Source organism: Psittacula echo (genome assembly GCF_963264785.1).
Source record: "Psittacula echo genome assembly, chromosome: 1".
In the NCBI taxonomy this organism is placed as follows: Eukaryota; Metazoa; Chordata; class Aves; order Psittaciformes; family Psittacidae; genus Psittacula; species Psittacula echo.
This window is the reverse complement of record NC_137735.1, coordinates 66,204,878-66,231,373: the sequence shown is the minus strand read 5'-3', so window position 1 is coordinate 66,231,373 and position 26,496 is coordinate 66,204,878. Positions and strand designations below refer to the sequence as shown.

Sequence of the window (26,496 nt, the reverse complement as noted above, 5' to 3'; positions counted from 1 at the left end):
ATGAATGTGACAAGTTTATTCTCCTTCACCAGCCCAGCAGTGAAGAGGCTGTTGGGATGGAAGCAGGGGGATGAAGAAGAAAAATGGGCAGAAAAGGCTGTTGATGCATTAGTGAAAAAACTGAAGAAGAAAAAAGGTGCTATGGAGGAACTGGAAAAAGCATTAAGTTGTCCTGGTCAGCCCAGCAACTGTGTCACAATTCCTCGTTCCTTGGACGGTAGGCTTCAGGTTTCCCACCGGAAAGGGCTACCACATGTAATTTACTGTAGAGTGTGGCGCTGGCCGGACCTTCAGAGCCATCATGAACTGAAACCACTGGAATGCTGTGAGTTTCCCTTTGGTTCAAAACAGAAGGAGGTTTGCATCAATCCCTACCACTACAAGCGGGTAGAGAGTCCTGGTAAGTTCTTCCTTGTTTGTACCTTTCCACCTTATCTGAACAATGCAAAGTATGGCAATTAATCCTGTGACTCACCAGCTTAAATAAGCAGAAGTGGCTGTTTCCACATGTCAGATTCTTCCTCTGCAGTTTATCTGGATGTAAGCATTAATAAGCAGTTCTCTGTTTCACATGGCGAATGCTTCACTTGTGTAAATGTTTTATCACTATACAGAGGCATAGTCTTAATACATGCCTTAGGCTGCTGGGCCTGGTGTCACCTGGTTTTGTTGGTGACCACTATCCCTCAATTAGTTTGGTTTTTACTGTGCGGACCAATCTGTACAAAACACTGCAAGCTAATGTAAAGGATTACTGCAGCCTGCGCAGGAAAGCCATTCTGACATACTGCAGTAGCGGTATTATTTCCAAATTACTGTTATCTTCAGTCACTTCTGTTTCTTCAGACCCTCAAAGAAAATACTGTCTTTAGGATGTCCCAATTTTGTCCTTTTGAAAAGACTGTAGTTTTAGACAGCAGAATATAATCCCATCAGTTTAAAGCTTTGATTGCCGTGTTTCATTGCATGTGAAGTTCTACCATCAGCCTTTCTGTAAGCACAGTTTGCTTACCTGTTTCCCACTTCCTTTTCAAGTTGTAACCCATTCTCGCTGTCTCCTCTTAAAAGGCCGAATCTCTTTTTGATAAATCTGTGCTTAACTTATGCAAGTTTATTATCAGGGAATACTCCCAGGGACTAAGCTGAAATGTGCTTGAACACATCTACACTAGTTTCCAGCTACTTGTGAGGTTGTACAGGGACATCTGCAGATATGCACTGCAGGCATGGGTGGACTTCCCTGCTTTAAATGTGGGAAGTCCATGTGTGTTAGGCATTCCATAAACTGCAAAGCTGCCTTTCCAGACTCACATGGACACTTTGAGAACTACAGTGAAAATCAAATTGTTGCAAGGTTTTTTTTCTGGGGATGGAAATTGCATTTGTCTTGGATATGCAACAAATAATGCATATTGAGATGTTAAATATTTCCCTTTGGTGTGTTAGTATTAACTTGGAAAGCATGTGAATTGCAGAATACCCATAATGTATGTATTTATGCAGCAGAAGCTTGAACAAAGGAACTCTGCACTGGAAAAACAGTTCTTAAAAAATTTAAAATAAAAAGGTTAAAATTCTTAACAATTCAATGTTAGGCAGAAGTGGGATAGTAGAATAGTTATGTCCTTTTACTGCTGGCTGTTTGCGTATCTCTGTGCTAGTTGTTTACATTCAGTGTTCCAAAATATTGAAAATTAAAATTCCTAAAAGGCATCCATTCCTGTCAGATTGAGCAACAGTTGGTCTTTGTTATTGTAATGTCAAATGACATGGTCTAACTCATTTTGCTGTAATCTTGAAAACAATTTCTCAGTTTCAGAATATTCTCGTTTGAACCATCTATACCATATTTAAAAATAGGTATTTGTAAACCTATTGTCACTTGAATAAGATATGTAAAATAAAAATAGATTAAAATTCTCAGAGGGTGGCTGAAATATACATTTTAGCTGAGTGCTGCTAAGTAGCTTAAGTGGTTAGAAAGCTGGGGTTTGCATGTTAAGTCATCTTATGAATTTTGTGTTTGGGAAATGAAGCAGAAGTTATTAACTGTAAGCTTAAATTCTGGGTTGTTCTTTAATTGTTTTTGGATGAGATAAAAATCTCTGCATTCATGTAGCTCCAGAATTTTTGTTGGGGAAAAAAAAATCCAAACCAGTAAATTAAGTTGGAGATGGTAGAAATAAAATGCTTTCTGTTTTGTCCAGAGTATACCTTTCTTCAGGAAAAGCTGGTTATGTTGCTTAAAGGGCAGCTGGGCATTTTTCCTGGAAGCGTTAGGGCTATAGTCAGTTTGACAGAGCTGACAGAAGTATTCAGTCTTCCACAAGCTAAATGCGTTGCTTTAATCACTTAAAATATCCTGGAGGTAGCTGCTGACCAAGCACTACTGTTGACTTCTGCTGAGGTGCCCTGTTAAATCCAGTCCTGGAGGTACCGTGTTTACATGCATGATGAAGTTATGTCTTGAGCTTTAAAGAGCTTGTGTGAGTGAGAGTGGGGTTGAAGCCCACTGTGGTTTTACTGAGTTCTCTGGCTGGCTGCATAGAGGAAGAGGAGTATATATTTAGTCATCCACAGGCCTGCTGTTGTTTGGGGGGATACTACATGGGGATGGTGGGAAAGCATGGCTTTTGGAAATGAGTGGTAGCTGAACTCCTGTTTGGCTTGGAGAGCTGTGCTTCATACCTTATGACTGTTTTTCCTGTCCCTTCCTTGTCCTTGCTGTCCTCCAAATGTCATCTTTATCTTCATTTCCTGACAGTCACTCCCAAAATTTGCTAACCATTTTTTCCCATTTTTGCCAGGACATTAAAACACCATTATTGCTGTATAAGTGCTTACGCTTTGAGATTAATGGGTAGTGGGAATTCATGCATGAGTCACTGTTTCCAGCAGTCTATGGGCAAGAGCAGATACCAAGGTTTGTGTTTCCAAGGCCATCATCGCAGCCAGGAGGGTTTGAAATGCACTTTCTCTTGACAAAATAAAATTGAAGCTCAGATTGCATATGATGCACATTTTGCGTGCAAGGTACATTGTGAAATTCTGGTCTGATAGTGTGGTCTGTATTTAAAACTCCTTTGTGCAGATCCACTTACTGGAGAACTGAAGCATACGGTGCATGCATTGGATGGCATCTATATGGTAACTCTTCTGGTTGTGTGTGGTTTGTTTCAGTGTTGTGTAAGTTTTGAGGAACAGATTAGCAGTAAATCCTCAAATACATAAAATCAGGTAAAGCTCTGTGTTGGGAAGTTAGTGCTATGGATGCATCACTTTTTCTCCTGGTGCCAGAGGGATGCATGGATTTTCTATCTTTATACCTTATTTCATCCTTCCTGTTCAACTTCAAGATAAGCTTGGAAAACATGAGAATTGGCATGCTGTAGCGTCTGCAAGCTACAAATCTACACCTGAATGCAAACAGGAGATTTTTCTATTAGTAGGGTAGATAGGAACCAGTTGTAAACAGTCAAAAGAGGTGGAAGACTATCAGCAGTCTCAAATAGGGAGCCTCCCAGATGTCTCTGAGCACAGGCTATGCTGCTGCGTCTGTCCAAAGAAGGGGGATGGGGCATCTGGAAGGATAAGATGTGGTGGTACATATGAATGCCTAACCTGACCAAGAGGCTGTGTGCAGGCACGGATGCCTATCTGATTGTGCAGATCAAGAAAACTGGACAGAAAACTGCATTTTGGCATGGTTAGCTTGGCAAGCTTGGTGCCCTTGGCTCAGTCGCTGTGGGGTCAGATGGGGGCAAGGCAACATGGAGGCACGGGGTGAAGGTGAGGAAGAGTGGCCTTCCTGTCACGGTCAGCCTGGTATCAGCAAGCCCCCCCCCAGGCGATAAAGACCTGATCCATGGCTGGGCGCGTAAACAGCTCCTCCTCAATGTGTTGTGCCAGCACAGCTGTTTGCATGGCCTTGTGCTTAACCGGCTCACAGTCACTTTTTCCCTCCCTGGCTGTGTTGTCTTCCAGGCTGATCAGAGCAGCGCAGGGGTTCGCTGTGTGACTGGGTTAACATCTGTACTAACACAGCCCTGTGGATGACGTGGGGAGGAGTGGAGGTAGTGGGAAATGTGAGGAGAAAGTAGAGGCTGCTTTGTTGCTGGGGATGGGAATACAACAACCTTGTACTCGACTCTCAGGAAGAAATATCTCCTTGAGATGTGTTATGGTAGCTCACTGGCGCTGTTTCATATGTCTCTTGTGTGCAAAATTATTTCTGGTGCAGGGTAGTTAATGGCTGTCAAATTTCTCCTTTGGCAAGGCAAAGCAAAGCTTTTAATTAAGGAGGGAAGGGTCTGAATTTGATGCCTTTTATAAACTGGCACGCTCAGCCTAACTGGTGTGCTCACTTGGCTGAATCTGCTTTTTCTCCTCAGTGTTTTTTACTTTTGCTTTGAGATATCTGCAATTCAAGTTCATACCTGGCTTGGAACTATCCTTAAGTATGATCAAGACTTGACAAATAATTAGGTGTAGAGTGTAGGTAGGGGGTGTGAGAAAAAAGTGAACACGATGTTCTTCATCTCTCCGAAAATACCCCAGATCTCTCAGGTTTTGCTGGCAAATGTGTGAAATGACACTTGGAAGTTCTTCCTGAGATACTCCCTTCCCTTCTTTTATTCCTTGGTTTCTGTGGAGAAACAGCCTCTGTCACTTGCCTCTGTCCTCAGTTATGTCAATATGATCAGGTGAAAGATGTCATCTAGAATTTAGGGGGGCGGAATGGGATTCTGCTTTTAAATCTGGATCCTGTTTGCTCTAACAGCAGAACGAAAGGAATGGGATAGGGAGCATGGTTGCTTAAATTGACACTGCTATTAAAGATGTAAGAATAAATCAGACCTATAATGTGACTTTAGGGGACGTAGTTCAGTTCTTTTGCCTTAGCTAACAGGAAGGAAAGAAGATGAAGAAACTGAATATTTCATTTTATTAAAATACTAGTGAACACTAGCTGTTGGTTCCATCTAGTGCGGAATTGTGTTCATTTGCATCCTTGCTCATCAGCCTCCTAGGAGGCTAAAGAGGGTTTGAGTTTATAATATGTAACAAAGGAGGCAAAAAAGGAATTCACGTCTATACTTTATATGTGGGAGTGGTTGGAGGTGCAGAGTGTTTATGTAAACTCCTACCTGCTGCCCCACAGCTACATGATGTCTCCTCGGAGTGTCCAGAATCTGCTGATTCCTCCTCAGGGGTCAGGCTTGGGAAGAAATTGTGTTCATTGATCTGAGTGAGCTTAAACCTGTCTTGGGAAATGCAGTTGTTAACTTTTCAGCATTCATTTCTGGAGGTGCCTCTGATGGTCTGCTGTGTTTGAAGGATGCAGTGCTGGGGGTACTAAAACCAGTCAGTCTAGAAGCAGCCAGTCTGTCCTCTGAAATATTCTAGTTCCATGGATCAGCCTGACGGCACAGCCACTTGGAGGTAGCAAGTAACTACACTGGTTCAGGTGTTTTTGCAATTACTGATAAAGTATAGGTAAATAAGGTTGGATGTTTTCTTTATGGGGCTTTATGAAGCTGATGGTGCCTGTGTTCCACCCCAGTCGGGCGATGAGCAGCAGTTGCTTTTTCATGACACAGGCAAATACAGTTGAATTGTCAGTTCTGCTTAAAGATCATGATGTTCCTTTACATTATAACTAAGAATTCAAAGTGGACATGTGCTTCAGCAAGCTTGTTGTTGGCAAGAAATGTTTTACCTAAATGTACAGCTGCTTTTTGCCACAAGAAGAGGCCAGGTCCCCAGGCTCTGTGGGAGCGATAGGTGTGTCATACTGTTTTTGCTCCTGGTGTGGACTACTTGCCTGTGACTTTAACCTGATTGTTTTCATATTCGTCTTTGATCTCCTCTGCTGTTTGCTCTAAGCAAGACTCCATGAGGCTGCACACCTACTGCAGGCACCAGAGGTGCAGAAAGAAACTTGAAATGGTGGAAATCCTGGGTAAGGCAGGTTTAGACTCATGTGGTCCTGGAAGTAAATGCTCCTTGAATGCTTCACTGTACAATGCCTCAGCTCTGGTCCTCAGTGAAAGAAAAATAAGGCATGTTTAAAGGAGCTTTTTAATGCTATTTGAAATAAGCAGATTTCTGTTTGTGTATATTGGTCTGGTCATGCTTGTTGAGTTCTCTTTTTTTCAGGACTTTACAGAAAAATGAGATGAGTTAGTCTACCTTATCTGCCTGTATTCAATTGTCCTAGGATCGCTACATAAAAAAGTGATATTCCCAAGCTAGTTCTCGACTTGGATCGAGAAATGAGAAGAGGATCTTTAAAAACCTGTCATGGCATACTCCCCTAGTGCTTCAAACCTGACTCAGCCTGTTGCAGCAAGTCACCTCTCAGATCACTCACACCTGGAAACAGTAGGTTCAAATGTGGTTCCTGGGAACGTCAGATTGAGTCTGTCCAGATCAAATTTGGAACCAAGAGAGAAAAGTTGGGAGTGAGCAGCAAGTCCCTTTGGGTCTGCAGGCTTGTCTGGCTGGGCTCTTTGGGGTCCTGGCACTTGCTTGCTGTCTCCCACCACCCGGCCCCTGGAAGAACAGGGCTCGACATGAGAGCCTCTATGACACTTCCAGCGAGATGGAAGAGCTTTGATGGCCCAGGCCAGAGGAAGCCCAGTGGAGCGACTCCTGTCAGCACCAGGCCTGTTGGAGAATAATGGCATCAGTGCCAGGCATTGGAGAGAGAGAGGCCAGGGGACCAAAGGCAAAAAAGAAGGTGCTGTGGGGGATTGTAAGGGAAGGGCATCCCTTTGGAGTTAATCTGTAGAACCCAGTTAGAAAAATCCTTGTTCCCTTATGGTTCCCACAGCAGGATTTATGCACCTCTGCAGGCTGCGCCTGAGTTTTGCTGTATTGCTGTGTAAGGCTGCTGCTTGGTACAACTTTAAAAATAGCATGCTACAACAGGTGGGCACAATTACAGGATGGTTCCCCAAAATAGCAAGCAACTGTCAGTGTGCTTGGCAAGTGGGGTAAAACTTTCTTCTCTTCACTTTTGCAGGATTCAGTTCTGAAATTTTCTACCAGAACTAGGAGTGGTGACCTGGGGAGCAGGAGTCGAAATCAGGAGGCAGAAAGGAGAGAATAGTCTTAACAGCAGGGTTTTCTTGTCCAGCTTCACCCCATGTCAGAAAAATGAGCTGCAATGAAAGAATAAAAGTTGTCAAGAAGGATATGTTTGTGTCCTTTTTTTTTAATTTTTTTTTCTTTAAAATTAACCAGACTCAGAAGTTTCTTCTGACTAAAAGACCAGACTTCCAAGTTTCAACCTCTGTAGGACAGTGACCATGGCTTTCATACAGGTAATTTGAACCCTGGTCTGTGTAAAAGTCGAAGTTAATATACAGTATCACACTGTAACTTCTTCCTGTATTAGGACTGCTTCTCCCCAGATCTGCTTACAAGAAGTCCTTTGCTAATGTGCATACAATTAGTACTAAATTCTGAAATTTGCCTTGACAAATGTCAGTTTAATCAAAATATTAGCTTATCAGAGCATCCTCAAATAAAATCTAATGTTAGCTGAATATTGTAATGCAGGAAATGTACTAATATTACTTGCCAAATGCATTTAGACCAGATGTCTGATGTAAAAGTAAAGTCAGTAAAGCAACAACTGTTTTGTCTTTTTAAGTGCAGTCTTCAGTGGTAACTGTGTAAAATGACAAATCAAGCCATGGGGTCTACTGAAGCTGTAAAATAAAATTAGGAGAAAACAAGAGAGCTTTCAGCTTTCTCCTGGAACAGGAAGTCTGGCATGTTTGTTACCCAAAACAGGCTGCTGAATAGCTATTATTGAGCCTTTTCACTGGCAATTATTAGAACATAGGTTTGGAGCAAAAGTCCAGAAGGCTGGCATTTCTGTTTTTTTGAGAGAACAGTAAAGCAAAGCTGTGCTACCACAGCCAGTAGCACAGCCCTGCTTAAGCCAGGTGGTATTGGAACAACCTAAAGTAGTTACATCCTCAGAGACTGCTTTTGCCACAACACTATTAATCTTTTTTTTAACCAAGAGTAAACTCTATCCTTAGTATAGACATGTAAATGTCTTTGTATGTGAGAACTTGTCCTCTGGTCAAAGAATATTTAATTTTGCCAGGTCTTGTTTTAGGCAGCACGGGAAAACCTAATGACATTAAAACTTTTCTTTCTACTTGGCGCTTTGTTGTTTACAAGCAAGATGTTGAAAGTCTCATTTCAGTCAGCATGCTTTGGTGACTCTCTGCTGCAGGCAGCGAGCAAAACTAAGCACGTTGAGCTGAGCATACGCTGGTACCTGTTCTGTTCCCACCGTGGGACTGGGCTGCTCACCAGGATGCCACAGCCAACTTCAGCTGTTGTGGCCTCAAAGCCAGGAAATTAAGCTATGAGTCTTTCAGAGGATTGAAATTCATTAGGTTAACACTGCTGCTGTGTTTTGTTTTGTTTCCTTTTCTCCTACTAACACTTCATTTTTCTTACTACTTCATTTTTGCAGTATTTTGTATCTAGAGTGTGGAGTACGATCATCAAGCTTCTCCCCCTGCCCATGTTTTTGTATCCATTTCAAGGTAGCATGAACTGGTGTGTGAGGATTTCCCTCCTTCCCAACACACAGTTCTATTTTCCTACTAAAACAGAAGTGGCTTTATATAAATTCATACGAAAACACAGCTATATGGTGCTTAGAAATTAAAGTATACTGTCTAATGGCAGTGACCTCAGGTCTTCAGTAGGCCTGAGAACCCTGTTGTGATAAGAAGCTTGTATAAACACTTCTACAAACATACCTCGACCAAGTTGTCATGATTTTTAAGAGCGGAAAGTGCAGCAGCAATTGCTTATCTTTTTCTTTATTTTATTTTGTAAAGCTCACCGAAGAAGTGGAATCTACTTTGGCAATGAAAGATGATCAAAATCTGCTTTCTTATATATGTGGCCCCTTGGTATATTTCATTACTTGGTCTTTCAATTTCCAGATGTACAGAGAGACGTACCTTCCCAAATCTTCCTTCACGTAACATGCAAAGGGGGAAAAAAAATGAGCCCTCAGGAGAAACTAGCTGTCATCTGGGCTTGTGCATCTGTGTAGAAAATATGCTACTTTGAAAGTACAGTAGGTCCTTTGGCTTGGATTAGGTGTGGAGTTCAGGTTTTGTTTTAATAGAGAAACTTAAAAAGAAAAAGTTATAACAATAAATTGCAGACTTTCTAATTTATTTCTAAAATTATCTCTGGAATGTGAAAACAGAACAAAAAAAAAAGGAAACCCCAAGAAAATCTTCACTCTAGGACAGTACATCTGTTAGCTTTCTGAAGAACAGCATGACATGCTAGAGATACAAAGAGCAGAGATCAGTAGCTTTCTTCAAAGGCCACAATTACATTTTCATAAAGCACTTCTTTCTTGGTGTGGTTAGTTGCAACATTTATCTGAACAGCCAGATTGTCTTAGGTCTATCTTCTATATTTTTGGCATTCTTGGCTCTTAGATGGAATAGCCCTGTGGGTGAAATTGCCCTGTAGCTGTAATTTCTTGAATACAGCTGCACTTACTTGGTGCTGGCATACTCTGGGTATTATTTGCATGGTAAAAACAAGCTACCTAATTCCCAGGCTGTCTTGATAGATGCAGGATTTCTTCTTAGCTAGAGTTCCACAAACATACCCATCCAGGCAGCTATATTCCAGGTGGTTTATCTTCCTCTTCACTACTAGTAACATTACTGCTAGCAGTCATGTATTAACTCTCAACTCCAGGTTCACAGTGACACAAAATCTTGGAGCAAAATTTAGCCATGGTATATCCCATAAAACTTTTAAACCTGGTGTTTGAGAAAGTACAGAAATCAAGGTGTCTGATGACTTGTAGTTCTACTCCATTAACTTTTTTTCACCATTCTGATGAGGTTGAATTTGCAAATCTGTTGCAGGAGCTTTTTAAGCAAACGGTGTATTCGATAGTATGTTTCCCTTAAATATATGCATCCCTACTGAATAGAAACAATTGTATTTAAGAACAAATCTGACTGTCTTTTTTTGGTATCTGTGTTTCCTTCCACTGAAGAAGGTAAAGAGGAAGGGAAAATTCTGTCTGCAAACTGTTAGGGCAGCACCCTGCAAAGATCAACACAGCAAAGATGTGTACTGCTTCATTATTCTATAGCAACAGGTATGTTGGCTTAGCACAGTACAACTCTCGCGTGCTTTCTCCACTTCAGTTATACCTCTTCCTGGAGATAGCAGCTGCAGCAGAGATCATCCTTCTCCCCTGCTGTACTGAGCCTCAGTAATTTGTTATTCCATATGGTTGAGGTCTGCAGCCTGACCAGAAGCTCAGCACCTTACACAGGTGCACGGGGAGTAAGAAGGGTATGTATCCCCGGTTAGGTTTTGAACTCCTGGCATCCTTCCATACTTGGTAAGGTCCCGGTCCATGCTCATGTCTTCACTCCTGAGTGAGCAGCGTTCAGATGAACTCTTCTGTGACTCCAGTAGGAGCAGCTAGCCTGCAAAGAAGCCTGAGAGCTGCAGGGAGATCAGGTTACAGCAGTGAGTGACTGTCTTGGAGTTGAACTAATTGGGGTGCTGTAGTTTCTGTCTTACCTGACTTGGCCTTTCTTGGCTGTTCCTCCTCATTTAAGGTTGTATGCAGAGGGAGGATGTGAATTAGGGGCAGCGCTCAAAGTAAATTATGCAATGGTGTTTTTGAGACTGTTTGTGATGTATCAATAACAGTTGTATTCTTCTCCTCTTTCCACCTTTTCCATGTGTATTTTGAAGTTGGCATTTAAACATTTGAAGTAGTTGGAGAAAAAGTGTAGGTATGTGTGAAGGAGAACTGGGAAGGTACTTGTTCTAATTTTGAGTCCTTCTAAATGTCACCAGTGGTTCTGCCCAACAGGAGAAAACATGTATATACCATGGGAAAATTTGGCACTGCTTTATTTTAATTACAGAAAACATACAGAAAATATCCTGTTCTGCTATTTTAAAATGCTGTAAATTGTGTGGCTTCCTGTGATGTCATATGTGTCATTGTTTAATGTGAGGTAGGGGATGGGAAAGGTAGGTGATGTAGTTTCTGCACAAGTTAACTTCAGCAAAGTAATGGTTTGACCTTCATCCACAGGAAAGGAAGAGATAGGGAAGATGTGTTTTTAATGCTTAGAAAATAAGGAAGAATCATAAAGGCAGGAAAGGGAAAATACTTTTTAACACATGATCTCATTGTTACTTTTTTCACTGGTAATTTATTAGCCCAGCAAATGTTGACTATGACAGTTAAATAGGGCTTAGCCTCACTGCAAAAGGACTGTGAGGTTTAGCAGAATGAGCTTATTTCTGAGAGATCTTAATATTCAGAGAGATTGCGTTTGACGTTTGCCACGTTGTGAATGAGGGGATTTGTGATCATCCCTGAATGTTGAGTAACTTTTGTTTTGTTTTAATGTTTTTTCTGTGTTTTTTTTTTTTTTTTCTCAGTGACATATAAAAATGAATGGCTACATTGAAGGCAAGGGACAGTCTGCACAGCCAAGGGAGATGCAGCTTCTCCTTGGGTGTTTTGCAATTGAGAACTTCTGTAGGATGGCAGATGGTTTGGATGTTTTGTTTCAGAAAATGCTGTAATTAAAAACTTCATGTATTCCTTGTAAAGTGGGGTTAGTTAAAATTTTCACATCTAAATAAATCTACTTAGGGCTGACACCTCCCTCAAATATTTGAGATCTGTTGGAATCTCAGTGAAGCTGTTCTAAGAAGTGAGACATGAGACGTTAGAACAAATATTTAAAACCTGCTCCTGACTTTTAACGGACAGCCTTAATTTCAGTAGTGAGGGATTTGTTTGGGGTTTTTTTCCCTCAGTGTGTGTTCAATGAAGATTTCTGGGATCAAGCTTTACGTGCATTAATGCCACTAGTGGGCAAAAATCAGGTGGCTTAATTTCTCTCTTAGGCATATGCTGGGGAAAAAAAAAGGGTAAGGGAAACCTGCCTTTTTTGTTGTTAATCTGTGACTTCCTTTAGGAATAAAGCACAAGTTTCATGTGGCATCCTTTTGTATCCATTTTAGACACAGATCTAGACCTCAGGCCTGGTGCACTGAGCAGTGTCCTGGCACTCTCAGACTCCAGGACACTCACATAAATGTCTAAATGCTTCTGGACAATTAAAGATGCCCCATTGTCTTGGAAGAAGCTGTTTTGGCAAGATGTAGCAGCAGCTGTCTGGGAAACACCTTTCTTAATCTGAGTGATGGTTATGTCTGTATAGCGTGGTTGTGAATACATGCTCCTGTTCCTCTTCTGTGTGCCCACCATGTGTTGAGGACAGGGCAGGGACCCTGCTTGCTTTCACAGGTTTTTGTGGGTTTTTGGCACCTTCTTTTGAAGGCAGACTATCCCAGGGGGTTTCTTCCAGTCCCCCTTAGCCACAGAGCTGGGAAATGAAGGTGCTGAAAGGGGGCAGGTGTGGAAAGGAATAACTTCATTATTTCATTTCTGCTACCTTGTGCATGGATCTCCCTCTCCCAAAAATCTCAATCTATAACAAGACTAGCTTTTAGTCCTTTGATTTGCTTGGACTTTGCTGTGAAGCATTCAAAGATAGAAGCTGAGGCACTGGAAAAAGAGCTGATTCTTTTATCTTAGTGTATCTGGTATCATGTTCATATTCCCAGTTAAAAAGAGAGCTTTGTTTCTCTGCCGGTGAGGAGGCTTTGGGAGTGTGGTGAGACTAGACTAGTAATTTCTGATGTGTGTTTCTCTGATGCCACAGTAGTATATGGTTGGAGCTCAATTGCTGTTCAGTTGGTTTTTTTGAACTACATAATTTTGTTTAAATTGTACATTTTGTAAACTGACTTGAAAAGTTAATAACTGTTTTAATACTAACTTGTAAGAACATAGTCCAGGTTAAAAATAAAATTACAGCTGTTGGGACCAGCCTGAGTTCAAGGCCTATTAGTATTGTCTTCAGGAAAAAATATCTGTCCTTATAGGCAAGGGTTTGGGTTACAGGCCATTACGTGATTAGCAGGATCTCAACTGCAGCAGAATGAACTGCATGTCAGCATGGTAACGTGCTTACTTCCCAGCATTTCAGTGTGCGAATAAAACTAGAATGCAGAACTGTGGTTTGTTCTTGGCTCTTCTTTCCTGGCCTTCTGTGAAAACAAGCTCCCATCTGACAAACCAGGTGCTATGAATTCAAGCTGTGCAGTAACTGGATATAAGGAAAAGAATTCTTGCTTAGACATGCAGTCCTAGATTTGACTACATTGTTTTTAAGGCAGATGTGAATATGCCCTAGGGAAGGAAGAATGTGGGATTTTTTCCCCTGTGTAACCTAGTCCTTCAGAACTGAGTGTCTAATGTGCCTTTTCTCTCTTTTTCCAGTCCTTCCTCCAGTGCTGGTTCCGAGGCACAGTGAGTACAACCCTCAGCACAGCCTCTTGGCCCAGTTCCGCAACCTGGGACAAAATGAGCCCCACATGCCGCACAACGCTACTTTCCCGGACTCTTTTCAGCAATCCAATAATCACCCGTTCCCCCACTCGCCCAACAGCAGCTATCCAAACTCACCTGGAAGCAGCAGTAGCACCTACCCACATTCTCCAGCCAGCTCAGACCCTGGAAGTCCTTTCCAGATGCCAGGTACAGTCAACTTTGGTTCTCCTTCAGAAGGGAGAAGGTGGTTGGCCATCTCTGGTATTGTGATTTTTTTGTTTAATAATACCAAATTATCAGCCAACAGTTGTGTTCAATAGCGAGCTGAGAAATGCAAGGTAATCATGACTATGTAATTGCTTTCTAAGTATTTTAATGTTGTGACACAATTAAAACATTACAGTAAAACTCTTACGGGACAGGGGGAGAGATTCAGAATGTTGGGGAGCAGTTGAACAGTTTAGCCCACAAAATATAGTGTCTAATGAACAAGAAGTGTAATGCTAGAGAGAATCATTGCTTAGGAAAGAGATCATCATAAATTTGGCACAAGGCTTTATTTCTGCTGAGGAAGGATGTTTCTCAAGGGCATCATGCTGTTGCTACTTGATAAAAGTTCTTCACATAAATGTAATGTCAAGAAACAAATACACTTCAACTAAAAACCACGTCCTTAAGGCCCTGGAAAGAAATCTTCAGTCTGTTTTACTTCCTAAAGTCAAAGCAGTAACAATCTTTCTTTGTTGACTGATGTCCATAGAAAATTCTGTGAAGCTGTCTTTTTTTAGTCTTTGCACGTGGGTGGATTAAAGTACTACAGAAGCAGTCTGAGACAGATTTCTTTATCAAAATGCTAGGAGAAGGATGCCATACAAATACTTACTGATGTTCTGTTTGCATGTTTTATTCGGGGGCTGAGGGAGGGTGTGCGTAAACAAGGCGACAATCCTGTGAAAATCTGTTTCCTATTACATGAAGTTAACATCTTTAGATGTCTGCTGCTGATAGTTGTTTCTTTTTAAAATTTTTCCCTTGTGAGTGGAGACTACTGAATTTGCAGAGGCAGGAGGGAAGGAAAGAGTTTGTGTTGGCTTTCTAACAAATGTGAGAAGTTGTTGCAAAATCAGCTGCCTTTCCTTCCTTTCTTAATATGATTGGAGTGGTTGGGGCTCATCCAGCAGATAAAGGCTTCTCTAAGAAGGTCTTCCTGAGCACTGGCTTGTGGAAGTTCACTTGATCTTTGAGGGTCTGTACTGCCTAAATGCCCATAAAGACAAGTCAGCAGCTGCAGTGAAGAAATTGAATTAGAGGGGATGTCAAGATACTGATGTCTTTGATGCTTAGCTCTGTACAATTGTTAGTCTTGTATTAGTAGGGAAGGAGGCTGAGTTTTGGAAAATACAAAAAAAAGGAACAACACAGTTATCCAGAGATCTTGAAGACTTTCTAGATAGTGGCTGATTTGTTGCCTGTGGCCTTACAATCTTGTTTCCCTACCTGTGCATCACTAACAATATGTTTGCACACACACAAACATTTAAGGCTTAGTGAAGCACAAGACTTAAACTCCAGTGCGGATTGTTAAGCTTTTACTGCAGCCTTGTTATCATCTCCATCTTTCTCTGCTGCTCATCATCCATTTGAGGGTATACATGTAAGGGAATTAGCAAGGTACCTGCCAGCATTAGATGTAAAGCTCTCAACAGATTATCTACTAAACAATAAGTAGTTAATAGATTTAATGAAAACAAAAAAAACCCCACACAAAACCCCTGCCACCCCACAAAGCCCAATGCTTACAAAGCAGCGATTCTCCTACCTTTTGTTGATATTGCTAATTTGATTTTCAGGGTTTTGGAGGCCCCTGTGATTATTTACTGTGGTAGTTTGCCATCAATGCTCTCAGTGATGGAAGTAAATGTGGGGTGAGCAGCAGCCTTGTTTGCCAGAGATAGTACAGTGGTAATCTAATCTCCCTCTCCCTTTGCATGAACCTCTCTGCAGTTGATTTGGAGGAGGGTGTCCTCTGGGTATTGGAAAATGGTGACATTGGCAACTTCCTGCAACTTCTAAGAAGCCATTTGGGAAGCTTTCCCAGACGTGAATAGGCTGCTGAAGGGCAACTTGAGTACCTGGCTGGGAAGCTTCAGATAGGGCAGTGTGTTAGTGAGTACAGTCATTGTGCATGGGCTGGTTTTATGCTACTGATTCAATCCTGAACAGGTCAGTAAAACCAGTAAGAGACACTAACAGATAAATTCTAGACCAAGGTGGCTACTTCTGTAAAATTTGGGTTCCTGAACACTCTACTGTTCCCAATGCAGGGAAATAGAGCTAACACTTTGCAATGACAATAATAAGGTCCTTGGATGTATCTGGGATGTTTGCACACTTTTCTAATGAAAACATCTTGGCAACAGAAAAGTTCAAACTGGAAGTTTTCTGCTCCAACTTCTGTTCGCATTTACAATATCTGATATCTACTTCTGGCCTGGTGCTGAGACCTTTGTGCCTTAATGTCTATATGTCACTTTCAACCAAAAACTGTGGGTTGGAAACACAGCTGAGCTTTCTTTTGTGTCTTGACAGGGGTAAAGTGACTTGTTTTTATTTCAGTTGTGCTTAATATGCACAGTAGTTCTTTGCTTTCCTGATTCAAGGTCTGTGATTGCTTTCTCAGATTTATGGTGGGTGGAAGTTTATAGCTGAGTCAGGCTGGAAGCATTTCCAGGCTTAAACTGTTTATGTAGGTATGTATCTATACTTTAAAGAGAGGAAGGACTCGTGTATCTCTGCCTTTTCTATATTTAGCTGATACACCACCTCCTGCTTACCTGCCTCCGGAAGATCAGATGTCACACGATACCTCTCAGCCAATGGATACCAACATGATGGCACCTGCAATTCCCCCTGACATACACAGAGGAGGTAAAAACACTTTGTTAAAAAACAGTCATGTAATTATTTCTGTTGCTGTAAGGGATGAAACAGTGAATCTGGAGATAAAAAATTGTAAATATTCATTTAGGACAAGTAGCTATCACATGCTTCTTTAAAAATGTAAACTATATGGGGCTTATTACTTTCTTACTCCCAACCAATTCAATGACCAAAGTCATTTTATGTTTTGTATCTGGAACTTCCACTAATCCCCAAACAGAAGGAAATGATGCTGCACGTTTCTGCGTGTGATGCTGAAATTACAGGTGTGCAAGGAAAGCAATCTCTTTCTCTCTTATGATTACGTTGATTTATTGGGATAATGCAGTTAATGCTATATAAAGCCTGCTGAATTGTGGATGACAGTACATATGGTCATGTATAACTCTCCAAAGATTAGATGGATGCTAATACTGTCAGTTATGTAAACTCTCAGAGACATTTTACATGGGCAGCTGGAGTATTTTTACCTGTGAGACAGTAAATCTTATAAAATCGCCTTTTCTTACTAAGTTTTTGTCCTGAATTCCAAACTTCAGTATGCTATGCTTTTAACAATTTACCCTTCTGGTCATACAGGTGTTGGAGTGTTGCGGGGTTGTTTTTTTTTTTTTTTTTGTATTTTGTGTTGTTCCATGCTGTCTTCCCATTTTTGTTCCATCTTTGAGTCATGCAATGATGGTAGTTAGGTCAGAATTCAGAGCTGTAGGCCTGTGGTGTGGCATTGCCTTAGACTTCAAAATTTGTATTAAAAAAAGCGCTGTTGCTTTATGTGCTATAACACAGACATCTTTTTACACATTGCTTTTTAAAACGTTTGCAGCCAACTGTGACTGCTGACTAAAGGATTTAGTGCATTCATCACATTGTGAGAAATAGGCCCTTTAGAGAACACATAAGCTTTACACAGTTGCAGCCTGTGCCAAGAAAGAGCAGCAAGCTGGGTGCTGTGCCAGAATGATTATCAAGATCACAAATGTATGAAAAATGTAATTGTTGTTTGATTTTTTCTTTTTTTTCCTTTTTTTTTTTTTTTCTTGTTTTGTTGCAAAGCTTAATTTCTGGTTTCAGGAAGTATATTTGCCCTCTTAGAACAATTTGGATAACTTTTGTATAAACCTGTTTACTCTTTGCATGAAGTGAGTTTTGCATGTGATAAAACACATCTGTAGCATTTCCACTTTTCCTTGGCCCCGTACACTCTGTGTGTATGCATAGTCTTTGCTGGCCTGAAGTACATTTATCAACATTTATGTCTAACTGCAGTCTTTTGCATGTTTGTCCCTTAAACAAAATATACAAGTACTGTAGAATTCCTCTATTACATGAGAGTTGATAAAAAGGGTTTGCATTTTTCTTCTTGCTTTTTAACATTTCACCATCTAAAAATAAAACGTGTGTCTATTAGCATTTTTCCCTCCTAGTAGTTTAGTAAATGGATTTTCATCTCTGTTCCGTCATTTAAACAAGCTGACCAACCATTACATCTGTGTGCCTTCATGTGTTTATTATTCATGTATTTATGCTGGAATTTCACTACTTTAAAAAAATCTGCTGCAGGTTGTACAAAAAGAGCTTTTACTGTGAACTTATTGCAGCATTTTAGTTGCAGACTTTCTAGAAGCATGTTCTTCATGGTGATTTGTTAGTCTTAGGAGATTTGATTTAACAAGCTGCATCCTGTCAATGAAGTTGAGTGATTTCCATTGTTGGCTCATGCTGGGAATAGAGAGACTGAACGCACCTGCTCTGCATGACTAAAGCAAATGTAAGGAAGTTAGTATGAAATCTGTGTGAGAGAGATATGATTAATTCTGTAAGAATGGCCAACTGGCAAGATTTCTTTCTGACTTTGAGAACTGGGGCAAAGCTGCAGCTTTGATAATTTGATGATCTTCATGGGAATTAAAAGAGTAGTAACATCTTAGTAATAATTACTGGTGGGTTTTTTTTCTATATATTTTTTTTTACAGTGACATGAAATTATAGACAATGCAAGGGTATCAGGAAAGATCAGCTCATTTCTACCAGGGTTTTAAGGAAGTTATTGGTCAGCAGTAGACACTATGCTCAAAAGTTTGGCACAGTGATGGCACAGTGCGTTATCCTGCTCTTGATTATTTGCCACCTTTATATCTGCTGGGTTGCGGGAGGGACTTTTTGGTTTTTGTTTTGCATGTGTCAGAAAACTCATAGTGGTGTGATCTGTGAACAGAGGAAAATATGAACACTAGCCTTAGTTCGCTGATTTCAGTAAAGATTTTGGGCTGGGAAAAGAAAATCTGTGGCTTTAGAGACAAGTTTTCCTGTAATACGAATCTGGTTTTCATTTTAGCACTTCAGCCTGTAGTTGGAACTTTAATCTGCAAAGTATCTTTAGCAGCAAGTCCAACTGTGCTAGGCTTAGCCATGAAATAGTCTCTTTCATTTAAAGGAAACCACATAAAGCAACCACATCCCTTCACTAGCTTCCTTTTATTTGGAGGCAGTTTAATAATTTGTAGCTGTGTTTGTCACTTGAAAGAATGTGCACTGGGTGGAGATGTCTGAAGAAACCTATGCTGTTGTTGGACACCCACAGGGAAAAAAAGTCTTTGGTAAAGACCTTTGATGTCATCTGGAGAAATTGTTCCCTGTCCACAGTCACAAGTGTTACCTCAAGACTTAATGTGTTTCTAGAGCTTGATGGGTGGAAGTTGTGAACCAGGAATTTTTGTCGGCATTCTGCACAATACCCAGCTTCAGTGAGGAGCTGCTTGTTTTTCGTGTGGAAAACCATGTTCCAGGAAATCCTTGCTATTGCTCAACAAGTAGTTCTTTTGGTAATGAACAGTTGCAGATTTTGTGTTTGGTAGCACTTGATGAATAAAATATTCTCATTAAATAATGTCTTCCTCTATTTCATCAGCTCTTCAGCCCAGCGTAATTGTTAGGATCCTGCTCATTGTTCAGCCTTCAATCCCAAGCATTATCTATTCGTACTGAAGATGTGCTTCATGCGTATTCTGCAGACAAATGTCTCTCTCTCTTAGATTTTGAAGTCTCCTACACTTCCCTCGAAAAGCTCAGGAGAAAGATTTGTGCACACCCTGAATGCTGAAAGATTGATTTGCCAACTATATATATTTAAGCTACCTTACTATGCTTCTTGGTACCCAAAGTTATAAATGGCCTCTTGTGCAATGGTGTGATGTTGTTTCTGCCTGACACTACACAACTTGCTGAGGAAACTTCACAGGAAAAAAGAGGCGTATAAAAGGTGGAAGCAAGGACAGGTGGCCTGGGAATAATACAGGGATGTTGTCCGTGAAGCTAGGACCAGGTTAGGAAAGCTAAGGGCCAGTTAGAATTAAACTTGGCTAGGGATATGAAAGATAACAGGAAAGCATTCTATAGTTACATTGCAAATAAAAGACAGACTAGGGACAACGTGGGCCATCTCCGGAAGCTATTGGGAGAACTGGCTACCCTGGATTTGGAGAAGGCTGAGGTTCTTAATGACTTCTTTGCCTCGGTCTTCACTGGCAAATGCTCTGACCACACCACCCAAGTCTTGGAAGGCAGACGCAGGGACTGTGAGAATGAAGACCTTGGGCCCACTGTAGGAGAGGATCTGGTTCGAGACCATCTTAAGAACCTGAATGTACACAAGCCCATGGGACCTGATGAAACCCATCCATGGGTCCTGAAGGAGCTGGCGAATGAAGTTGCTAAGCCACTGTCCATCATATTTGAAAAGTCATGGCAGTCAGGTGAAGTTCCTGATGACTGGAAAAAGTGAAATATAACCCCCATTTTCAAGAAGGGGAAAATGAGTGACCCAGGGAACTAGAGACCAGTCAGTCTCACCTCTGCCTGGCAAAATCTTGGAGCAGATTCTCCTGGAAGGCATGCTAAGGCACATGAAAAACATCAAGGTGCTTGGTGACAGCCAGCATGGCTTCACTAAGGGGGAATCCTGCCTGACCAATTTGGTGGCCTTCTATGCTGGGGCTATGGAACTGATGGACAGGGGCAGAGCAGCTGACGTCATCTACCTGGACTTGTGCAAAGCGTTCGGCACTGTCCCACACGACATCCTTGTGTCTAAATTGGAGAGACATCAATTTGATGGGTGGACCACTCGGTGGATAAAGAACTGGCTGGATGGCCACACGCGAAGAGTTGTGGTCAATGGCTCGATGTCTGGCTGGAGACCAGTAACGAGTGGTGTCCCTCAGGGATCGGTGTTGGGACCGGTCTTGTTTGTTGATGAGAAACTTAATATGAGCTGGCAGCGTGCACTCGCAGCCTGGAAAGCCAACCATATCCTGGGCGGCATCAAAAGGAGCGTGACCAGCAGGTCAAAGGAGGTGATCCTGCCCCTCTACTCTGCTCTCGTGAGACCTCACTTGGAGCATTGCGTACAGTTCTGGTGTCCTCCAACATAAAAAGGACATGGAGCTGTTGGGACAAGTCCAGAGGAGGGCCACAAGGATGATCAGGGGACTGGAGCACCTCCTGTATGAAGATAGGCTGAGAAAGTTGGGGCTGTTCAGCCTAGAGAAGAGAAGGCTGCGTGGAGACCTCATAGCAGCCTTCCAGTATCTGAAGGGAGCCTATAAGGATGCTGAGGATGGACTCTTCATTAGGGACTGTAGTGATAGGACAAGGGGTAATGGGTTAAAACTTAAACAGGGGAAGTTTAGATTGGATATAAGGAAGAATTTCTTTACTGTGAGGGTGGTGAGGCCCTGGAATGGGTTGCCCAAGGAAGTTGTGAATGCTTCATCTCTGGCAGTGTTCTCGGCCAGGTTGGACAGAGCCTTGAGTGACATGGTTTAGTGTGAGGTGTCCCTGCCCATGGCAGGGGGGTTGGAACTTGATGATCTCAAGGTCCTTTCCAACCCTAACTATTATATGATTCTATGAACTTTGCAGTAAGCACAGAGGTGGTAATTTGGTAGCCGAGTAAAGTAAAGTAGAAGTTCATTTACTAAATCAGAAAGGAAACTGAGTTAGATAATCACAGCATTTTCTGCTGTTCAGGGCTGCACCATAACGTGGTGTGGAAAACTGAGCAGGGATATTGGGGCACTGCTTCTTGTGTGCCCATGAGCTTCCTGCACTTTTCTGTTGATACTTCATGCCAACCTTTGTCTTTTGTGAGTCTTGTGCAAGTGAAGGTATGGTGAAATAATTCTGTTGTATGTCTGTGGCTATGAAAAGTTCAAATATAATTGATAATACAAAAGCCTTCTTTTAACTGCAGTTGCTTATCCAGCTCATCTTTCAGTGATCTGCAGCCAAAATCTGCAGCTTTATTAATCTTTACATCCTGAGCCTGTATTCCAGTGCCATTAGATTGTAACGTTTTCTGTCATTGCATTACAGATGTTCAGGCAGTTGCTTACGAAGAGCCGAAGCATTGGTGCTCCATTGTCTACTATGAGCTGAATAATCGTGTTGGGGAGGCGTTCCATGCTTCTTCCACCAGTGTCCTGGTGGATGGCTTCACTGATCCTTCCAACAACAAGAACAGATTTTGCCTGGGGCTGCTCTCGAATGTTAACCGCAACTCCACCATTGAAAATACAAGGCGACATATTGGCAAAGGTAAGGTTTGGATCTTTCCATCTGTTTTTGGGTTTGGGAGAGGGTGGGCATTTCCCCTAGACATGACAGCCTAGGTCACTTGTCTCAAGATGAAACTGGTCTTCCCAAATACATGGACTAAGTGCTTTTGTTGGTAAGTATATAATTTTCTGGCCAGGTCTTATAAGCAAAGTATTGTTCTTACCTGGTGTGTAATTACAGGAACCTTTTACCCTTAATCAGATTTTAATTGCCAGAAGGCTTATGGTCTTAATTAGAAGGAGAGCTTAAGGAAGTTTGTCTAATTAAATGTCTTGACTTACCTTGATAATTGGTGTATATTGGAAATCCAACTTCTAGTTCTTGCATGAGATCTTTAGCTAGCCCTTGTTCCAACGTAAATTAACTATCCTAACACGTATTTAGAGAGACAAACTGATAAAACAGTTTTTCCGAATGCATTTTTCCCAGGATGGTGATTCTTTCAGTGAGAATTTTGTGCTTCCCTTCTATGGCTGTGACAGTGTTCCATGAATGAGAAAAGTTTCTGGGTTAATACAGTTTTATAGGAACTTGCCATGCAAATGACAGGCAAAGCTTGACATTGCCTTCTGCAATGGAGCATTCCTGCAAGACATTTTTTAAGGTGTTTACACTAGTAGGAAACTCTAAATCTCCTGAGACAGTTGAAGGTTTAGCATGCCCCAGGCAGTGGGATGTATTGTTCAGCGTGCCCCAGGCAGTGGAGTGTATAGTTGTAAGTGCCAATTAATGAAGTATCTTCCTCCTCCTTAGAGGAGGAAAGAATTGAAACTGAAGAGAACTGTTGGATCTTCAAGTTGGAGCCCTCGATCTGGAGAGCTTTACTGTACATGAAGACTTGTGCAGCTCTCACGCAGTACACCAGACCTGTGTTGTGCCACTCAAGTCCTAATATTTCTTTCTTCTTTTCCTCCCCATCCATCTTAGCAAATATCAGGATATTTATTTAACACCTCATTCATTTTCCTGTTAAAAATAACCCAGCTGCAAGCAGACTTCTGCTGAAGCACTTAACTGTCTATATACTGAAGCAGAGTGTGGAAGAGACATGCTTGAATAAGTAAATGTATGCAGCTAGTGATGATGTAGAACTGTTAGTCTTTGAGGAAGGAGGGAGGAGTAAATCCCAAACTTGAAGACATAGCCGTAAATGTTTTTGCAGATCAGGTGGAAGTATATATGTACTCACACAAGTACACGCATAGTAAGCAGCAAAATCTTACATGATGGAGCACATCATGTAAGACTGGACCTTGGTTTAGTTTTTAAATTCTATGTGTTCTCTTCTCTGACTCATGACATTGTGGGAGGTTAAAGATTTAACCAGCAAATAGCCCATTTTTGAATGTGAAAGGTGAATTTTCTTGCTTTCTCAAAGCCTTTGGAATTGAGTCCTATTGACAGCAAATCTCCACAAAGGTTCCATGTATGTTGCTCTTGTGAGGCTTGCTGCCATCAGTGACAGGTGAGGGAGCAGGCAGTAGAAGGGGAAAGGACTATAAGATTTGTGTATATGCCCATTTGACGGCTGAATCTGAGGACTGTAAGGGCCAGTCTTTTTCCCCAGCTTTCTAGAATTAAACCAAGCTGAAAAAACTCATGCTACCCAAAATAGCATTGAGGACATTTCCAGAGAGAATCCAGCTTGGGGCTGGTTTAGTATCTACAAATTATGCAGTAGGTTTCTGCTCTCTCCACTTGCGTTCCCAATTATTGTTTTATATAAATATAATGGGAAAAAGTTCAAGTGGTCAAGCCATCCAATGTACTGCATCAAAACTACTGCTAGTTCATTGTTGTTGAATATACAACATGTTAAAATGCATCAATTGCCGATTCCCCTTACATATATGTACATACACACCCTCTTTTCAAGTTGTCTGCTGATGAAACAAAAGTAAAAATGAAATTTAAAGACAGATGATGCCCATGGCAGGGGAGTTGGAACTAGATGATCTTTAAGGTCCCTTCCAGCCCAAACCATTCTATGATTCTGTGGTCTGATATGCAATTAATGTTTATCTCTAAGCAGAAATATATCTCTGTTGAGGCAGAGCATTAAAAGTAGATACACAGTGTGAATTTGTCTAACCTCTTTATGTCAACCTTCTTCTCTCAGGTGTTCATCTCTATTATGTTGGTGGAGAAGTGTATGCTGAATGTCTTAGCGACAGCAGTATTTTTGTGCAAAGTCGGAACTGCAACTACCATCATGGGTTCCATCCCACAACTGTCTGCAAAATCCCCAGTGGCTGCAGTTTGAAGATTTTCAATAATCAAGAGTTTGCTCAGCTTCTGGCTCAGTCGGTGAACCATGGCTTTGAGACAGTGTATGAGCTTACGAAGATGTGCACTCTCCGCATGAGTTTTGTAAAGGTATGTGAAAATTTGCTTGATATTATTTTGTGAGCAAAACACATTGTTTTTTCTTAATGACATGATTTTGAATGGACCAGTGTCTCCCTCAATTGACCTGTTAGTAAATTCTGAGTCTTAGGTACCGAATAATTATTGTTAAGTGTAAGACCATACAGATTGTCATGAAACAAAGTTGCCTTTGTGGACAAAAATCTGTCTTAATGCACATTGAAAGCTTGAGGTGACTTGCAGAAGGTGTTTGTTCATGTAAGTCTGTAGTCACTTGTGAAGAATTTCCATCATGTCTCTTGACTGTTCTAATTTCACTGAATTGTCTCTTGACTGTTCTAATTTCACTGAATTGCCTCTTGTAAATTTCTAGTGTTTTAGTTGAATTCCTACATTTAATATGTGTATAAATTGTATGTATATCGAATTATTTGCATAATTACTCTGGAATTATGGGGCTTGTCTTTTTAATTTTGTGGGATATGGCAAGATACAGTACAAGTAAGTTTTGAAAAGAATTGAGTCATTAATTATGTAGCCTGAAAGTGGAAAAAACACCAATTCATTATGTAGCATCATCTTTTGTCCCTTTTTTTTGTCCATTGTTATTGTCCACGCCATCTCCTGCTCTGTAAGAGGCCCATTGGAACTTCATGCTCCTGTTCCTGAGGGTAATATTTTTGGAGACTTGAGCTGGGACTGCATTATATGCCATTACAGTTGTGGAAGTGTAGATAGCATAGCCCTCTAAATTGGTCTTAACCAGCAGCTCCCAAATGTATATAACTTTCAGCTCCCAAATGTATATAACTTTCAACTCCCAAAATATACATAACTTTCTATTCTAGGGGGACATGCAAGGTCACGATTAGTGATGTGGCTGTGTCAGCATAGGCACTGATATAAAAGGGCTGGTCACATATGTAAAAGTAGTCATATGAAGATGGTAATATGCTGAAGTACTCTGCTTGACAGGAGGATAGAAATTTTCAGATCTGTTAGGACAGGAGTTCCTAAAACAGAGTGAGTTGTTTAGAGCTCTACATCCTTAAGAGTTGTGTTGCAGTGTTGCCTGAACAGTTGTGTAGGACTTTGTGTGTATTGGATGTTGTGCTGCACAGTTTAGAGCTGCTGACACCTGTGTTGGAGTTGGGGAATTCCTTCATTACGGTTTAAAACAGAGCAGAGCAAAGTGTACCTGTGGCTGTTTTAGTCTTGTCTCCAGACCTACCCCCAAAATGGTTCACTTAAAAAATGATTTTGCATGCTGTTTAAATATGTGCTTATATCTTTGGTAATTACTGCAACTGAATCAGGTATGAGCTGAAACAAGACCTGTTTTCTCTTAATTTGAGAAATAGCCTACTGGGGAATGATCATGCACTCTTTCTCCAAAGAGAAATATTTCTCATGTATCTCTCTGTTTATCGTGTCCATCCTGCGAATGATGCTTTGGTTCTTGTCAGACAGATGCCTCACCCCCACTTCCATGATGTCAGTTTATGACTTTTTTTTTTATTTATTGATCTGTTTGGCAGCATTACCCCCCAGTTTGTTCTATTTTTGGTCTTGGCAGAGAAGACTTGATTATCCTCCTCCTCAGAGGCTTTATTGGGACATCATGCAGCTGGCAGATATGGGGAAATTTTGCACTGCCATAGGTTATGTCTTTAAAAATTCAAGACTTCCATTCTATGAGATCAAAAGATCTCAAAATGACACTTCCTCCAAATTTAATTATTTAAAAAAACCCCAGCCCTTCAGATTTGTTTGTTGAAATGTGTTAATAGTTGATGCCTCAAGGGTATTATGCTACTCTGCTGATAATGACTGTTAAAAGCTAGATTATTTCGGTATGAAGGAGGATGATTGAAGTACGCTTGTAACATGTTTGATATTATAAAATAAGGTGATAATTTTCCTTTCCCCGCTTACCATTCTGTTTCCAGGGTTGGGGAGCTGAATATCATCGCCAAGATGTGACAAGCACTCCATGCTGGATAGAGATACATCTTCATGGTCCCCTTCAGTGGCTGGATAAAGTACTTACTCAGATGGGCTCTCCTCATAATCCTATTTCTTCAGTGTCTTAAAAGGTCCCAAGATCCTGCCTTTTG

At 41.2% G+C, this 26,496-nt stretch overlaps 1 protein-coding gene across 3 annotated transcripts; it reads left to right on the top strand.

Annotated features, from left to right (window-relative positions):
* Positions 1-26,472, top strand: SMAD1 (SMAD family member 1; the record flags this gene model as incomplete). 3 transcript variants are annotated; one of them, XM_080626588.1, is made up of 6 exons in its annotated part: positions 1-400; positions 13,406-13,663; positions 16,268-16,384; positions 21,770-21,991; positions 24,132-24,388; positions 26,329-26,472. In XM_080626588.1, the coding sequence occupies 6 exons, from the start codon at positions 1-3 to the stop codon at positions 26,470-26,472; spliced, it is 1,398 nt and encodes a 465-aa protein (XP_080482714.1). The 3 variants fall into 3 exon arrangements, with proteins under 3 accessions (XP_080482714.1, XP_080482713.1, XP_080482715.1); XM_080626587.1 differs by having other exon boundaries at positions 16,268-16,413; positions 21,778-21,991; XM_080626589.1 differs by lacking the exon at positions 21,770-21,991.
* Between the last annotated feature and the right edge of the window lie 24 nt (positions 26,473-26,496).